This window comes from Gossypium hirsutum, chromosome D04, assembly GCF_007990345.1.
Source record: "Gossypium hirsutum isolate 1008001.06 chromosome D04, Gossypium_hirsutum_v2.1, whole genome shotgun sequence".
Classification (NCBI taxonomy): domain Eukaryota; kingdom Viridiplantae; phylum Streptophyta; class Magnoliopsida; order Malvales; family Malvaceae; genus Gossypium; species Gossypium hirsutum.
The window spans coordinates 16,640,761-16,659,499 of NC_053440.1; the positions used below are offsets into that span (position 1 = coordinate 16,640,761).

The window sequence follows — 18,739 nt, forward strand, 5'->3', positions numbered from 1 at the left end:
ATTGACTTATCAAGCATTCCTTGTGGCGTCAATCTGATTTCATTCGAACTTATCACTTTTTAGAAGTGTGGCGTCCATCCTTTATACCGGTTGGTTCCTATCTTGGTAGATAAAAGGTCACAGTGCTTATTTTCCTTTTATATCCATCTTAAGTACTAATATAAGGATTGGATCAATATTGTTCTATAATATTGGTTCATTCTTGAGTCCTTAAATCGAATCAAAGCTTATCCTTCCTTCTGCCATTATTATCCATCAAACCACCCTTTTTCAAAGCCAGCCATTAGCATTTCAACCTTTACAAAGTGCATGACATTGATACTTCTTAATTTCGATCAGAAACTCTTGCGACTCATAATCATCCTACGATTCGCATCAACCTCTCCTATATTGGATCAAATTATACATGCTTCTTAACTTTTAACCTAACATTTTATAATTTAATCCAATATGTTTTTCTATCTCTCAAAATAAATATTATTTATTAATTAAAATTTTCAATTAAATAAAATTTTCAATCTAATTCTAATTTCTTAAAGTCATGACAACTTTTCTGTAAAAAAATTTATGAGAATATATTTAATTTCTATATTCAACAGATTCACAATGACCAATTAATTTTATTCTATTTTCGAACTTCAATTATTAAAAAATAATTCGAAAAAAATTAATGTCATTTCTATGCTTAGTGAGAAACCATCGGATGTAATCTATTTATCTAACTTTATCATTTCTATTCATTTGATTCTAAATGCAATTCGTTTATGATTTTAGTGAGCTGGCGGAGAGAGCAATTAGACATATATGTAATTAGGGTTAAAATATTTTATAATTAAGTTTAATTATTTATCTTTTATAAATTTAATATTTATCTTTTATTTTGGATATCTAATAATAATGTGGATGGATTTAGAAAAATGCCCACGTAAGAAACCCGGGCCTACCTCACAACTACTATTAAAGCTTCTACTATAATCGGTATTCAAACAGTTCATTCTTATTTTTTTTACCACTTAGTGCGCTAAAAAAAGTAAAATAAATAAATAAGCTGCCTTCCTCGCTTCAGTCTCTGGCGCTCACTTCTTTTAATTTTTTTTTCCTTTTTGTTCTTTTTTGTTAATATTTTAAACCCATTCAGTGTCTCTCTCGAGCTTAGCGTCTATATCCTCGTATGCCATCTCACACCTGAAACTTACATCGACTTCTCGGTGTTACCTTAAAGAAACCGAAGCCTGTAAACAATGACAGTGTTTTCCGGCAGTAGACAGGTGGTTCCCGTCGACTACGAGGCTGAAGTTTCTCAGCGTCTCCTCGACGCTTCGTTATCTGGCGATCTGAAGTCCGCTCTTGAATGTCTCGCCGATCCTTTCGTCGATGTCAACTTCGTTGGTACCGTTTGCTTGAAAACGAGGAAGACCGAAGTCGTTTTGAAAGAAGAATCCGCGGCTGAGGTCCGCTTCGATTATGAAGAGTTTAAAACTGATGTCACCTCTCTTTTCCTCGCTGTTCATGTTGGAAATCTCGCTCTCGTTAAGAAACTATTGGTAATGCAGTAGAAAACTTTCGTTTTTCTTTTCCCTTTTTGTCGATCGGGATGTAATTCAAACTGTTTTACCCACGTCGCGTTTTTTCTGTGATGTTTTTCTCGTTTTGATGATCAAATTTGAAATCTTACCCTTTTTCTCTTTTTCACTTTAAATTTCAGAATTTTCAACTGTCTCATTTCCCTTGTCGTTTTGCTTGGGATTCTCAAGCGTTTTAACCTCTTCTGCCTTTCGGTTATCTTGAGTTGGTTTTCACAAAAAAATTTTAACTAAATTTGAAGATTCAATTATTTTTAAAAAGGTTTTGTTGAATTTTTTTTGAATGTTTTGGAAATCAGTAACTTGTCACGAGAGTTAGATCGCTGCTTCTAAAGTCCCTAATTTTGACAGCATTGTCGAAAGTTTAGTAATAATACACCAATGGTATCAAGGAGTGATGTGGTGATTTACTGATTTTGAAGCGTTTCACATCCACTCTCTGTAACTCCATGCTTGGCTACTAGAAAAAAAGTTGGGAGTGGATATGATACTCACTTCGAAACAAAATTTTCAAATTCAAATTTCAATCGAATGGTAGTTCGGTGATTTCCTAATCTTTTTCGAACTGCTAAAAGAATTTAATATTTAAATTGCTCGTAATTTCCTTTCCTTTAGATACTTAGATTCTTTGATATAATTATATTCTGACGCTTTTTCCATTTTTTGATTTTCTCAAATCGAGGAAGCTAAGGTTACATCTTATTCAAAAAACTTTTGTCTTGCTCGCTTTATTGCTTTTCTCCTGCTCCGGTCCCAAAATTTAAATCGTCACAAGTAACAAGTTACATTAACAATGCCTAATTACGAGATTACCGTAAAATAATGAAATGAAAATTTATAGATTTAAGTAAGCTTCCTTAATTCACGGTGGTAATTCCACTTATTTTTCCTTGAATCTTTACCGAGAATTCCTGATATGGGCAATAAACTATTCTCTTGATTTGAATACATGAAGTAAATGTTTGTGATACGCATGTCTTTCATATTTTATTTATAAACAATAAATGCATTGATAAATTGTAGAAATACTTGTAATAACACCTCATTGCCTATGGCTGAAACTGAATAACGTCTTGGTAAATTTGAGATTGCTGCATCGTAGTAGCTTCTTTTCTGGGTAGCTGCTAATCTCTTTTGTCAAGAGAACTCTGACTAGGCGATTCAAGCATTTCAGTTCATTTTCAGCTTATCTTTTGTTAAATCAGATGAACCTGTTTCTGGACTTTGATGTGGAAGTTGCGTCAAAGAAGTTGTTATCTGGATTGGCAGTGCGAAGATAGGCTGTCCTAGACCCAGTTTTTTGTTTTCGTCTGTCATTTCCGTTGCTTATCGGTTTGATAATTATGCGTTTCTCTTATGGATTGAAGGGCAATTAGTCCAAGATATTTAGTGTTCAACTAGATTCAGAGGTGTCCTGTTTTCTCTTCATCAACATGGTTTTTCTTTTCAGAAGTAAATTCAGCAGAGATTTTTTTTTAGAAAGACAGTTATAATTTGTGATATTTTATTTTGCATTAAGTTGGAAAAAATTATATTTCTTATACTAGGAAGATGAGTTTTATTGATTCTCCGGGACGAGAAATATGCTCTGTGAGCCCCATACTGAGTTGTCACTGACCATTGGCTTGAGTTTGAAGTACAAAACAGTACACGATGCATCCCCCATCCCCTCTTTGATTGAATTCTTTGTGCATTTCTTGAAGAACGTTCCATTATTCTCTGTCTATGAATCAGTGTTGTTCCCTTCCTTTTCTTTCTCAGTTTTTGTTTGTTTGTGGCTGTGTATTATTTTATTTTATTTTTATGAAGATTGAAAAATACTTACCATGCTAGTGGTAAAGTGCAAGAATGATTGTAAACTTTAACTCCAAAATGAAGTCTTCCGTTTAAATTCCTTAAAAATATCAAAATAAAAACAAAAAAAACCCTTTGTATTATGGACTAAAATTTTGTACACTTTTGGATGACAGAGCATAGGAGCTGATGTGAATCATAAACTCTTCAAGGGCTTTGCAACAACAGTAGCCGTGAGGGAGGGCCGACTTGAGATTCTGGAAATATTACTTAAAACTGGGGCTTCTCAGCCAGCTTGCGAGGAAGCTCTTCTGGAGGCAAGCTGCCATGGACAAGCAAGGCTAGCAGAATTGCTCATGGGCTCTGATTTAATTCGACCACATGTTGCAGTTCAGGCTTTCGTCACAGCATGCTGCAGGGGGTTTGCGGAAGTGGTCAAAACTCTCATGAAGGTAAAACCATCATACTCGCTGAATCATGCGCATCACTTTACAGCAACTTCATGAGCTCTAAAACTCACTAAAATAGAAGTGTGATGGGGAAAGTTCCAACAATTTTTATGGCAATACCAGATGGCAAAACAAATAGGAGGTGCCGGGACCAGGACATTTTATCGTCCTGTAATAAAACTGACTAGAAGTTGGGTGATTGGCATGAATGCCCTTATTGCTGATTTAGCTAACAGATTTCTAGTGTTATTTAGTTGATCCTCCAAGGGGGCAAAGACCGGGAATATTACCTAGCTCTTTGATTTAAATTTTATATGATAATCTAATGGCTCTCCTGCTCTATAACAGTGTGGTGTTGATGCAAGTGCTAGTCATAGACAGCTCCTCCGGTCGTCTAAACCTTCCTTGCACACAAATGTTGACTGCACAGCACTTGTTGCTGCTGTGGTTAGTAGGCAGGCCTCCGTTGTTCGCTTGCTTCTACAGGTGATCTAATAATTTAGTGTGCTGTATGATTTACACAACTTTCTCAAACTCTGAAATAAATGCTTTTACATAATTAACCACTACATGGTTAAGTGGGTTCGCGCCACTTATTGTCCTTCTGATACACAAGTTTGAAATCAGAAAGCTTTTTAGACTTTTTCCTAATTTTACATTTGCATATTCAAATAATTTAATCCATCTGGATCTAGTCAAACTTTCTTGTAGTCTGTTTCAATTAAGAAAAGTTCATTTTAGCAAGATAGTTTACAATTCCCCGGATTAATTGACAAGAGAGTTTTAAGAGTTGTATTGGTTAAGCAGTCTTCTACTGTTATTTCTTGCCTTGTAAACTACTTAGACTCGTTATCTTATTTATCCAAAATCTTGAAACAGGCTAGGACCCCAATCGATATTAAAGTAAGTCTGGGAGCATGGTCATGGGATACAACTACGGGTGAAGAGTTTCGAGTGGGTGCAGGATTGGCTGAGCCCTATGCCATCAGTTGGTGTGCTGTAGAATATTTTGAAGATAGTGGTGCCATATTACGGATGCTCCTTCAGCACCTTCCCCTTGAGACACTTCATCATGGAAGAACCCTCCTCCACCATGCAATTCTTTGTTGCAATGCAGGAGCAGTGAAAGTTCTCTTGGACTGTGGTGCAAATGTAGAATGTCCAGTTAAAACCCTGAAAACCGAGTTCTGTCCAATTCACATGGCTGCCCGTCTTGGCTTGTCAGCAGCCCTTCAATCCCTCATTGATGCTGGTTGTGATCTGAACTCCAAGACAGATTCTGGTGACACAGCTTTGATGGTTTGTGCAAAATACAAGCATGAAGAATGCGTTAAAGTGCTGACAATGGCTGGTGCTGACTTTGGCTTAGTTAACGTCTCTGGTCAGTCAGCTGGTTCAATCGCTCGATCAAACCAGTGGTCCCTCAGTTTTCAGCAAGCAGTGCTAGATGCAATCAAGGTTGGAAAGATCCCCAAGTCAAGCAACGTTTCAGTTTTTTCTCCTTTAATGTTTGTCGCTCAGGCAGGCGATGTTCAGGCTCTAAAAGCTCTGATAGGAAGTGGAGAAGTTAATATTGATTATCAGGATGGTAAAGGTTTTTCGGCAGTAATGGTTGCAGCCTTGAAAGGTCACGTTGAAGCATTCCGTTTGCTAGTCTATGCCGGGGCTGATGTTAAGCTGTTAAACAAATCTGGTGAGACTGCTTTTAAGTTGTCTGAACTGAATCAGAATCGTCACCTGTTTGAGAAGGTGATGCTTGAATTTGCACTTGAAAAGGGCAATCGCAATGCCGGAGGCTTCTATGCTTTGCATTGTGCAGCACGGCATGGAGTATTGGATGCTGTTAAATTGTTGACAAGCAGAGGCTATGATGTAAACGTCCCTGATGGAAATGGCTATACTCCACTTATGTTAGCAGCTAGGGAAGGTCACGGTTCCATGTGTGAGCTCTTAATCTCACATGGTGCAAATTGTTATTTCAAGAATGCTAAAGGGGAAACCGCACTCTCTCTTGCCAGAAAAATCGTAGGCCTGAAAAACGATTTAGAACGCGTGATTCTGGACTCGCTTGCTCACTCGCTCGTTCTTGAAGGTACCTCTGTAATGAAGCATACCAAGGGAGGGAAAGGAAATCCACATGGGAAACAAATGAAAATGGTGGGAACTACTGGGGTGCTGCAATGGGGAAAGTCAAGAAAACGGAATGTGATATGCCGAGAGGCAGAACTAGGGCCGAGCCAAGCCTTTGAAAGAAACAGGAATGGAAAGGGCAACGCTAATGAACCCGGAGTGTTTCGAGTAGTGACCACTAAGAACAAAGAGGTCCATTTTATGTGCGAAGGTGGGTTAGAAATGGCAGAGCTCTGGGTGCGAGGAATTAAGCTTGTAACAAGGGAGGCTATATTCGGCAAACAACCAGAAAGATAGATAAATAGAGATGCACTAGAGAGAGTTGATAGAATTGTATTTGTATAAATGCTTGTAGAGCTTTACTTCTTTGTCTTGACGTAGTTTGAACGCTTGATATTGGGTTGTAAAGTCAATGCCCTGCTGATTTACAGTATCGGTTTTCAATGTGAAATCGAGAATTGGAGCTAAGAATTGCATCCCAATTTGTTGGAAACATGATAAAGATGTTATAACAAATACAATACCATTTGTTCCTGAAGCAGCAAAGAAGCCACTCTGTCAATGGTAATCATTCTTTTACCAAACAAAAGAAATAAAATGAACTGACCAAACATTCAATCACTTGAAGACCCATCATCATCATGATCTTCATGCTCCGTAACAACTTTCTCTATGAACCTCTTTCGAACTCCTTCGAGAACAGATGCATTGCTACCACTTTGACCATCATTCAGTACAGGATCCGATTGACAAAGAACTAAGGCCACACCTATATCACATACAAAAGAGGAACAAAATTATGTTGAAATTGGATTGAGATATGGAATTTCAATTAAAATGGCTGAAAAGCAAAAGAAAGACGAAGAAAGGTGCAAAACAAAGATCGAAGAGCAGTAAACATAATTTATCTGAAAAACAAGTGAATTCCTTCACATATAGCATACCTTCAGGCGTGCATCTGTGGCCAAAACTATGCAAGCCTACATAATTTGCTTTCACCGCTCCGTTGTTATACACCAAGAGTGTGGGAAGATTACAATCTGGGTAGTTAGGAATGCAATCTGTAGATATTATCTTGACAAACTTTGTTGCAGGGTATTTAACTGCCAATTCTTCCAAACACTGCAAAAGCAGTCCACACTCCAGAAATCTATAAGAGATGCCGGTAAAGAAAAAAATCAGTCAATGCAAGGAACCTGTCAACTCTCTTAAACTTAACAGCATGGCATTAACACCAATTTTATATGAGCATGAGCATTCATAAATTTCATGGTTCCAAGTCTTAGTTTTCATTCCAAGTTTATCGGATTTCGAAGATAACTATAGAATATACAGCAAAGACAAGGGAAATGTGCAACATCAATGCAAAAGTTATGGGAGAAAGATCATTTATAAATTTCATGGTTCACAAGCCGTGGATTTATTCGCATTTATAAACCAGTACACAGTTCCTATTGAATTTCATTGACATCCATGTAATATCAAGCAAAGAAAAGGGGAATGACTCGGTTAGAATGACCAACACTTGAAGATGCGGAAAGCACCAAACATTGCATTAAGCAAATAAAGCCCATCAATAACCGAAAACCGGAACAAGAAGAGGAATAATATATTATGATGAGCATAAAGATTCTATGATGCCTATTTCGATGCATACAAAGAAACATAATTGTTACAATTCTAATAACTAATGTTAGCATAAAAAGAGATCCAACTGTTTCAAATGTTAATACCCTTCTTTGTAGAGAATGACAACAACCCAGACATCCTGAGGAGCTTGCGAAACCTCCCGTACGAAATCGGATCCGGAAATTGGCATAACCGATCCATACTTTGAAATCTTAACAGCTTCCCTCATCTCAGCCAGCCTCTTCTTTCTATCAAAACAACACCATTTTGTCAATTGAACTTCAGAAACATAGATATCAATGAAAACCCAGATTCCAATGAATTCAATCACTAGGAAAAAGTTCAATCTTTTTTAATCAATCATAAATCTGTTACAAAATTAATAGTCAACCTGGTATCATCTTCTAAGTTAAATAAAAACTAACTCCTTATTTTTCATCCATTTTACAAGCTATAGAATATGAAAACTATCCTTTCAACTGATACATTTAAAAAGTTTATCTAAATGAACGAAACCATTTATTAATTCAATTAAAAAGAATCAATAAAGTCTTAATCCTCGAAATTAAATCTGAACAAAAAAAAAGGTTAAAGAGTAAACCTGTATTCTTCAAGGAATCTATCATCATCGAGATCATCTTCGATTTCTTCAAGTTCTTCTTCAGTCTTTTCATCGATCCAAGACTTGTCCTTAGGGACGGAATCCGGGTCAGGTGCAGGTTCAAAAGGGTCAGGCTTGAAAGCTGGTGGCTTTGGGGGTAAATTCCCAAGCTTTCTTTGAATATCATCCCATTGAGTGGAAGCTCCTTCGACATCTTTGTAAACGAAATGGTAATCCGCCATTGTTTTACAGCAATCGGAGCTTCCTCTTTGGATCTCTGCTTCTAGTAAGAACACAAAGGAAAAGAAGAAAAATTGAAAAGGAGAACAACGATTGAGAGGTCGCTAATAGATCAAGTCGGGCCCAAGTAGGAAGGCCCGGTAATAAACCACGAGGCCGAAATTATGTTTTTAAAATTTATTATTAAATAGATTAATTTAATCCTTCTATTATTAAAAATAACATTTACAGCATACAGATATCTCTAATTTTTTTCAATTTCTGTTCAATTAAAAAAAAGTTCATTTACCATGAAAATTTTATAAATATTAACTCTGTTAAACAATAAATATTAAATTTATTCCAATTTAACTTTATTTGATTTTTTTAATAGTAGAGGGACTAATTTTATTATAGAGTCCTCTTACATACATTCATCTTTAAATTTCATAAAATATTTTTCAATTGTTTTTGAGTTTTTTTAAATTATGACAAAATGATAATAAGATTGAATTAACATATTACTGGGTGATTACATTATCTTATTTTATTAACGTGGCGGGAACTTAAGATTTTAATGTTTAGTCGATGAAATGTAGATTACTTGAAAATATACTACTGGATTGCCTTTATTATAATATTTTTTCCAATTTTAGACATTATTAGCATGCCAAATATTTGTGATAAATTTCTGAATTTTATAATAAAATTAATAAAATAGCATATATCTTTTAAAATATATTTATTTTTTCTAAAAAAATCAATTGCATTTATGAATATTTAAAAATATATATAATAAGTATGCATATTCTCAATTCAAATGTGAAATTAAAGGTAAAGTCATGAATATTTAAAGCAGATCAAATTTAAATATATAAATATTAATATAATTAAGGCCAATCTCTTTTTGATAAAAAAAGTCTTATTTAATTAAATAAAACTTATAAAAAGAAAGAGTAAAATTGTGATAAAATCAATATTACTTTGAGAATCTTACATTATCTAACTGTGGTAGTAAGATTACTTCTATAGTACCAAAATTTAGCATTGTTTAGAATGCTAAATTCCTATGTTAAAGAAATATTTATGTTGAGTAATTTTGTCTCATATCTTATTAATGAGAATATTCAAATATTTATACATACTATCACTGTTCATGACATGATCTTACTGTTCATGACTTAACCCCACTATTCCTATGACCGACCCTCTAAGCGGACCTTGGGCATGATGGACATGTGTTTCATTCTGGGTCGCCTGCTAGAGCATGCGGTCTTCATCCTACGAGCTCCTTGGGTACATGCGAACAAAGACCGCAAGCCCCCTTGCTATCCTTTCGTTGTTCGCCTCAAATTAATCCATCTGGTGGGTTGCTGGTAGGTGACTCGGATCTTATCTAGAATTCAGGTCGGTGATTACTGATGTATAACAATCTAGTCCCCGTAGTGGGTCTTAGGAGGGTTACAAAGTGATACTTTTTAGATCCATCACATCAAGTTTAAATACAGTTTGTTGGGTACGCTATGAGTTGTGATGTGCAATGCATGTTCTGCTGCATGTACGAATAAGTTTTGTCTACTTGCATCTGACCGTTGGCATTTGAACCGTTTCCGTTTGTTTGCATCTGAATCATTAATCTTTCATGATCATGTAAAGAGTCAAAATATGGGAAGAGAAACCCCTTTTAAAAAGGGGATCTCCAGAGCCTTAAGCTCCCCACTTCTAGCATTTTCAACAATCGAATTGAAGGTAACTTCAGAGAACTTACTTTTGCTTCTTAAATTTTTATTTTCTTTTTTAACTCAAATCACGACGAGAATGAGGGGAATCGGTAACCGAATAATTTAAAGCCATCTATCGCGAGAACGATCACCTAAGGTTTTGGTGACAGCTAACTTCTACACCTGCATTAGAAAATGGAGGAAATGCTGTAAGTTTTGGTCGTACGAGGGATAAAGATTCCTTACATCGCGTAAGAATTTTCCATTCTAGAGGGTCCCCACAGGCTAAATGTAACCACCGATAATAGCTTCCTACTCCCCCTTCACGCACTCAAGGCTAGGTTCCATATGTCATTGCACCCTTTCTTCTGCAGCCTGCTCAGGGGCTACAAAATTGCCCCTGGTCAACTTTCGGGTTTCTCCTGGTGGATTGTGGTAGCATACTTCATTGATTGCTGCTAGCGCAACGAGGTTCCCCAACTCGCTGTTTTCTAGCACCTATACCAACTGAAAAGCCATAACCAAGAGAACCCATTGGGGTTTTACTACTTTTCTCTACGCAAAAAGGTGGAGACCATTATTTCAAATCGGTGTTTCAATATTCACCTGAATCGGGGGAAATATATCCGAGTCCAAATTAAACTTGGTGATGGGTTTGGATTTCCAACCAAGTGGTCTTCACCGAGCCAAGACATGCACTTATTTCAGCGATCCCTCTCCACAGACGGTACCCTAACTCAATTTCGTAGGCTTCACATCGGTCGCTCGCTAATTCTAGAAGATCTATTAATGGAAATGAACATGTTTCTATATTGTTTGGAGGGCTTTAGCCCCAATAGGTGGAAATGTGGTGACAATAGAGAGGTCGCCTAGTCCATTGGTGCACAACCTGAATGTAATACGTAACCTCACAAATCTACAGACGAGTTGGGTTTAATACTACGGGGCTATAAAGAGGAACCAATGAATTTCTTTTACAATTTATATAGGATGAGTCCTCGCCCATGAACCTCTGCTGCTTCTTTACGAAGGGAAAATGATAGGCAAAATATTAACTTATTAACTGCCTCCACTAATTTTAGAATCGTTGCTGATGTAGGCATCGACCGCAGCTCTGAAAATGATTCGACAAAGACTGATAGCATATCTTGCAAAATAAACGAGGCCATGGACATTCAATCTTTGATAATGAATGCACGCAAAAAATGTAAGACAACCGCAGGGGCTATGAATATTGTTTCTGTTAGAGTATGCCCAAAGATCAATCATGAGATGGTTGTAATAACATACTTGATTTATCATGTTTATTAATATAAGGCGTTACCATTATTATTTCAGTTTCTTTTCTGTGTGTATAAATAACTGTTTTATAATAATGTCCTGAGAATAATATGATTATTCTTAAAAGATCCTTAGTCAAGTATTATTGTTGGATAGGACAACGATAATGCATTAAGACTAACATGCAGTTGATTGATGATAAAGAGTTGTCATTGATATGGAATGTCAGAATCGATACATGAATATGTGTGTTAGAGAACAACATATTGGACTGACCCATTATGAGTATGTTTCTTGGATTATTATGTAATTGTCACGACATTACTCATAGTGATTAATATGTATATGATCTTCAGACTTGAGATCATCATAATCCCAACATCGTGAGTAGTATATCTTGATACAGTCAAACATACACCGTAACTGGTTGTTCTATAAAGGCTGATGTTGGATATACCGCAATCGATGTAGAGGGATATGGTTGGTCGATATAGAATAAGTCCCTCCTACATAATGGGAGTAATATCTTAGGCCACTTGATTAAGTGAGACTAGAAATGCATGGCCATGCTCAAATAAGTTGATATGAGATGTCATACTTATTTGTATATCGTAGTCTGCTTAAGATATCAAGGAACATGGAATGGACTATGCAAGTGTGACTATTCCATGACTTGTGTCCAATCCAAAGATAAAGGACTTAAGGATTATTGCATAAAAGGTTAATCATAAAAAGGTTATGTCGAACCATGATCTCTTGTGACTTAGGTAGCAATGATGCATTGCTAGATGCCACTCATTGTTTGTAACATTGGAATCGTTCTAGTATTACTGCTAACGTTACAGGAACCTACAGGGTCACACCCTATAGTTGAAATGAACAGAATAAGCCATAGTTGGTATTGTTTTTGGGGGTTGCTTGAATTAAATTAATTATAGAATTAATTTAATTCGGTAATCAAATTTCCAACACATTATGTACAAGGTTGTTGTATGCATAATGAGAACATAAATTTGGTTAGCATATGGATTCAAATAAATATATGGTTTACCGAAATTATATTATAATTAATGTAATTATAATTTTTGGTTTAAAATATTATTATATTATTTAATTCCTAAAAACCCTAAAAATAAAAAATTTATAAGGATCCCGTTTTTCCTTTGCTTGGGTCTAGCAGCTGTAAAAAAAATCACTTTCAAAATTATTTTGGGGATTTCTTCCGTTCGTAGTCAACTGGGTGGATTACGTAGAGGCCGGGATCACGATAGATTGTGGCTTGGTTCGACAGCAGACCAGACTACTCGTTGTTGAGGCGTTGCTGTCTACTTTGAATAAACATTAGGTAATTTCGCAACCTTTTCACCCCAATTTGTTCCTCACACATGGATTCCTGGTTGGGATTGCCGAATTATTATTTTTCGCTGCACCATAGGGGTGTCGGCAATCCAACAGTTTCTACCAATGAGGAAGAAAGAAACAACGGGCATTTGGAGCAGCATCGTAAGAAAAGAATGGACCCTATTGGTCCCACTACCATAGTAATTGACACTTTGGTTTCTCCCTTAGCGAGCTCGCAATTAGTGACCCTTGTCAGCTTATCGATTACTGTTGAAGAGGATCATCATGTTGCTCCTTACATTTCTCCATTTATGCCTGCTACTGAAGAAACATCATTTGAAGGTAACAGATATTCATTTTCGTGGTGAGGTCATTTGGACGCACAAAAGTATCATTATGATCTTGCTAATGTGGCCCAAAAATAGAAGGCTTCTCTACCAGAAGCTACGAGGAAGGATATACATATCGCGGAGTTACCAAACAGTGTATAAAAACCCTCAGTGTCAAGTCTCACTTTATCTCTTCAGTTTTTACTTGTTGAAGGTAAAATGGTTAGGTTGGATCTTGGTGAGACGTGCCAAAGTGAGCTTGCAAAAACTAAAGTAGAATTGGAAAGAGTTCGCGAGCTGTACCTCAAAATGAGGGAGGAAAATAAAGTCATCAACAAGTAAAATTGGGACCTAGCAAAGCGCTTGGAGGTTGCTGAGGTTAAGATCGATGAGCTATCATGCGAGGTAGCCGTTGAGAAAGATAGTAAAGAGGCTATGCAAGCTGAAATGAAAAAGTTACCACGGAGCATACGGTTGCAGTGGATAGGATCATCAGAGAGTGCCACTCTGAAATGACAAGGTCGGACAGTAATAATATGAGGCCTTAAAAAGTTTAAAAATGAGACTATTCAGAACGTGTACAACTCTATTTCTCAGTTGAAAATGAATATATTACTGCATGCTCAAGTTGTGGGTTGGACTTTTAATGTTCACAGAGTTGATTTTAATGCTCTCTGTGATGTGGATATGGATAAACTGGGGTTTGATGAATACTTTCCTTCGGGTGCTACATGGGAAAAGTTCACGTCAAGCTGAAAAAGCTTAAAAGAATTTTATGTAGACGAAGACCCAGCTAATACTAGCGCTCCTCCTACTAAGAATAGCCACGTGGATCAAGTCGTTGATGGGGGAAATGAGGAAGACAATGTTCTTTAGCTAATTAGTGCTTTATATACCCTTTTTCTATGAAATGAAGTTTGATTTTAGAGGAAATTTGCCTTTATTAATTATAGTTATTACATTATAGTTTTTACAAGCTTATCATATTTATCATATGACTACATCGCTATCAACAAAGCTTTAACGTAAACAAATTTCCAAAAATCATCAGTTGTGAGTCCGCAAGCTATTTTGAACTTAAGCAAATTTTCCAAAATAATCAGCTAGGAATATAAATCTGCGAGCTATTTTGAACTTAAGCATATTTTCTAAAATAATCAGTTGGGAATATAAATCTGCGAGCTGTTTTAAACTTTAACAAATATTCAAAAAATCATTAGCTGGGAATATAAATTCGCGAGCTGTTCTGAGCTTAAACAAATTTTCCAAAATCATCAACTGGGAATATAAATCTGCAAGTTGTTCTGAACTTAAACATATTTTCTAAAATAATCAGTTGAGAATATAAATTCACAAGTTACTTGGAGGCATCGATATGGAATCAACGAGCCTTAAAATTACAGGTGAGAGCTTTTAATTCTAGCGTTATGAAATCAGCTAGCCTTGCAATTACAGTTGGGAGCTTTTAAGTCTCGCTAACAGTTTAAAGACTACAATATGAAATCAGCGAGCCTTGGAATTACAACTGGGAGTTTTTAACTATTGCTAACTGTTTGAAGGTTGCAATATGAAATCAGCGAGTCTTGAAATTACAGCTGAGAGCATTTAGCTCTCACTAATTGTTTGGAAGCCACGATATGAAATTAGCGAGCCTTGAAATTACAACTGGGAGCTTTTAACTCTTGCTAACTGTTTGAAGGTTGCGATATGAAATCAGCGAGCCTTGAAATTATAGCTGAGAGCTTTTAACTCTCGCTAACTGTTTGGAGGCCGCAATATGAAATCAACAAGCCTTGAAATTACAGTTAAGAGCTTTTAACTTGCTAACTGTTTGGAGGTCGCGATATGAAATTAGCGAGCCTTGAAATTACAACTGGGAGCTTTTAACTCTAGCTAACTATTTAGAGGCCGCGATATGAAATCAGCGAGCCTTGAAATTATAGTTAGGAGCTTTTAACTATCACTTACCGTTTGTTTGGAGGTTGCAATATGAAACTAGCGAGCCTTGAAATTACAACTACGAGCTTTTAACTCTCGCTAACTGTAACACCCCTAACCTGTATCCGACGTCAGAACAAGGTTACAAAGCATTATCAGGCTTATGACTAAAACAATCATACATTTCATACAGTCCCTGTTACAAGCCATCGAGGCCTCAAATAGACATAGTATTCAAGAAATTTTTAGAAAAACATTGAAATTTTTCAAAGTGCAGGGGACACACACCCGTGTCTCAAGCCGTGTGGGTATTCGAAAAAGGATCACATAGTTGTGTCCTAGCTTGTGTCCGACCCCTTGTAACTCACTGACTTAGGTTACACACGGCTGAGACACACTTCCGTGTATCTGCCCGTGTAGACAAGAATATACCATTTTCCAAGCTATATTTCTCACTCAAATTGGTGTCAACCTATAAACATCAAAATACATACAACCATGGCATAAATAGGCACTCAAGTCCAACCAATATCAAGTTTATAACATGTACATTCACACCATAACATGATATCCATAAACACATTCATTTGACCACTTTAAAACATACCAAACATACTTCAAAGGTTACCTAAATGGTCAATTACATATATGAGACATTGTGCTTAAAACTTAGCGCACATAATCATCTCCATTTCAACCAATTAATACCAAACACAATTTCACAAGCAAGACATTCATAGAGCAACCATACACCACATATCAAAGGGCCATTTGAACATATATACATATCAAAATATGTGACCACCTTACAAGCCATCTCAAATGGCCAAAACACAACAAGACATATATGCCACATTAGCCAAAACACCTATACATGCCATTTAACTAAAATATACAAATTCTAAAATACCAAAATGAGAGTTTGATAGTGTGACACGATTTTCGGCCACTTCCAAACCAAGTGAGCTTCCGAATCATTATAAAAACAAAAATTAAAACAGAGTAAGCAATTAAGCTTAGTAAGTTCGTATGGCTAATAAATACAAGTTACCATTCATCCACAATTTAGATAAGCATAATTAAAACATAAGTAAATTTCAGTTGGCCCAAAGCCTAACACATAATCACAATCATGTTAATCATGTATAAATACGTTAACTTTGAATTACTTTTCGTATTTCAGACAAATATATATACGGGTTCGTATCAACTCTTATAACATCGTATCATCATCTGTGCCTGTTAAACCATTTGGAATAATACTAGATACTCGGGTATCTTGCACACTAAGTGTCAATACGTGGTCAAAACCACCTCTATCTCATATCTCATATAGATGTTCACTCTTGAGCCATCACTAGGTCTGCTCACACAAGCTGTCAGTCAAGACGTAGCTACACAGTGCTGCTCACACAAGCTGTAAAGTAACCACAACACATGCTAGAAACTCAGCCACCAGTAGGACGTACGAGACCAGCACCAAAAACACGGTAACCTTTAATGACTTGTCATTTGTATCCTATCTATTCTTAAGGTTCAATCGGGATCCATACATTACCGATACCTTGTCGAGAATTTTCGTGGTGTCGTATCATCACAATTATATCAATTAACAATTTAAACACATATAATTTAATGCTTATTAAACATACGAACTTATCTCAAATTTACACGGAGACAATCGACCGGTCAATCCACTACTTTATCTTTGCCTCGATCTAATTCCAAACGTGGCTTTTCTTGATCTATATATAATCAAATTTAACTAGTTTAATGTTTATTCTATTCAATTCAATCCAATTTCATGTTATGGAAAAATTACCATTTTGCCCCTAAACATTTGACCTTTTTACAATTTAGTCCCTAGGCTCGTAAAAAAAATGAAATTCATGAAATTTCACTACATCCAAGCCTAGCCAAAAATTATATATGCTCATATAAGCCCATATATTCCATAAATTCACACATTCATCACAAATTTTCATATTTCTCAATTTAACCCCTAATTAACAATTTCATCAAAACTCACTTAACAAAAGTTATTTATTTAACAACAAGGGTTCATTTTCTTCCATTAAACTTCAAGAAAAACTAATATGTTCTCATGGAAAAACCCTATACTTTCAACCATATTACAATTTAGTCCCCTATTTAGCTAGATTAAGCTACAACGGTTCCGAAAATATAAAAATCAACGAAAATAGGATGAAATAGCACTTACATACAAAGAAAAAGCTTGAGAAAAAACTTCTTCCCTTCTCCTATGGTGAATTCGACTATGGCATGAAAAATAGAAGAAGATGATAGCTTTTTGGCTTTTCTTTTATTTATTTTTTTATCATTAATTACATTTTTACCATTTTTCCCTTACCTAACTTTAAAAATTACTCAATTACCAAGCCATGCACATCCACTAACTAATTTAATGGCCTGATTACCATATAAGGACCTCCAATTTAAAGTTCTATAGCTATTTAACATATTTAGCTAATAGAACACAACTTTCACACTTTACGTGATTTAGTCCTTTTTCACAAATTGAGCATACAAACGGTAAAATTTCTTAACAAAATTTTTATACCAACATATCATCATGCTATATACCACAAAATAATATTAAAATAAATTTTTTGACTTTGGATTTTTCGTCCCGAAACCACTATTCCGATTTTACTAAAAATTGGCCGTTACACTAACTGTTTAGAGGCCGCGATATGAAATCAACGAGCCTTAAAATTACAGCTGGGAGCTTTTGAATCTTGCTAACTATTTAGAGGTCGCGATATGAAATCAACGAGCCTTGAAATTACAGCAGGGAGCTTTTAACTCTCGCTAACTATTTGGAGGCACATCATGATACAAATATAATAATGAAAGGATTTTTTATTAAAAATTAAGAGTTGTTGTAGTGTTTTTCGAGGTAATGAACATTCTATCTTAGTGTATTATACCTTTAACCTTTTATTTGCCTTTGGGGTCACCGTTTAAATCTTGTGTCTGCTGAGGAGTAGCCTGATCTATATACTCGGTGATTTCACCATCTCTAATTGCCTCTTTGATGCTATCCTTCAAAGTAATACATTGCTCGTTTCAATGCCCTACATCTTTATGGAAAGCACATCTATCTGTCGAGCTCAATCTCCTCTCACTACACCTCATGGGGGTGGACGGGGTAATATGCCTGAGCTCTTTTCCTGATTCAAAATATATGTACGAGTAGCGTTCAATGGTGTGTAGGCTTCAAACTTGCCTTGTGGGACATACCTTCTGGTTTGCTTGAGTGGAGATTTCTGAGTGGCATTGGGAGAATTTCCCGATACTTGTGGTCTTTGCCTACCGCGAGCTCTTTCTCTTTCTCTGTACTATCGGTCATTCCTCTAAAACATGTTGCGCATTGCTCTCTTAATCTCTTTTGCTTTTACGAACTTGTGAGCTCGCTCATATAAGTCTGCTAGACTTTGGGGCTTGTTATCAGTGAATAAGTACTGCACATGCTCATTCTGCAGCCCCATAATAAAAGCGTTGATGGCCCACTGGTCTTCAAGTTTCTTTGTGTTGAGAGTTGTTGTATGAAACCGCTTCACACAATCGTGGAGTGACTCACCTTCTCTCTACTTTACAAACATCAATCTCATATGAGTACTCATTATTTCCCTGTGAGCTCTGAATCTTTCCAAGAACATCTGACCCAACTAAGGAAAACTTCAAACATAACCTTAGAGAA

At 36.1% G+C, this 18,739-nt stretch overlaps 2 protein-coding genes across 2 annotated transcripts; one reads left to right on the plus strand and one right to left on the minus strand.

Moving 5' to 3' along the window:
- Nucleotides 1–988: 988 nt before the first annotated feature.
- LOC107899703 (ankyrin-3) lies at nt 989–6,494 on the plus strand. The gene is made up of 4 exons (XM_016825475.2): nt 989–1,544; nt 3,554–3,829; nt 4,175–4,312; nt 4,706–6,494. The coding sequence occupies exons 1-4, from the start codon at nt 1,242–1,244 to the stop codon at nt 6,251–6,253; spliced, it is 2,265 nt and encodes a 754-aa protein (XP_016680964.1). The 5' UTR covers nt 989–1,241; the 3' UTR covers nt 6,254–6,494.
- On the minus strand, nt 6,422–8,584 carry LOC107899704 (phosducin-like protein 3). Its single transcript, XM_016825476.2, has 4 exons — nt 8,187–8,584; nt 7,690–7,833; nt 6,901–7,106; nt 6,422–6,725 (listed from the first exon to the last, which is right to left on the minus strand). The coding sequence occupies exons 1-4, from the start codon at nt 8,426–8,428 to the stop codon at nt 6,571–6,573; spliced, it is 747 nt and encodes a 248-aa protein (XP_016680965.1). The 5' UTR covers nt 8,429–8,584; the 3' UTR covers nt 6,422–6,570.
- Nucleotides 8,585–18,739: the final 10,155 nt, after the last annotated feature.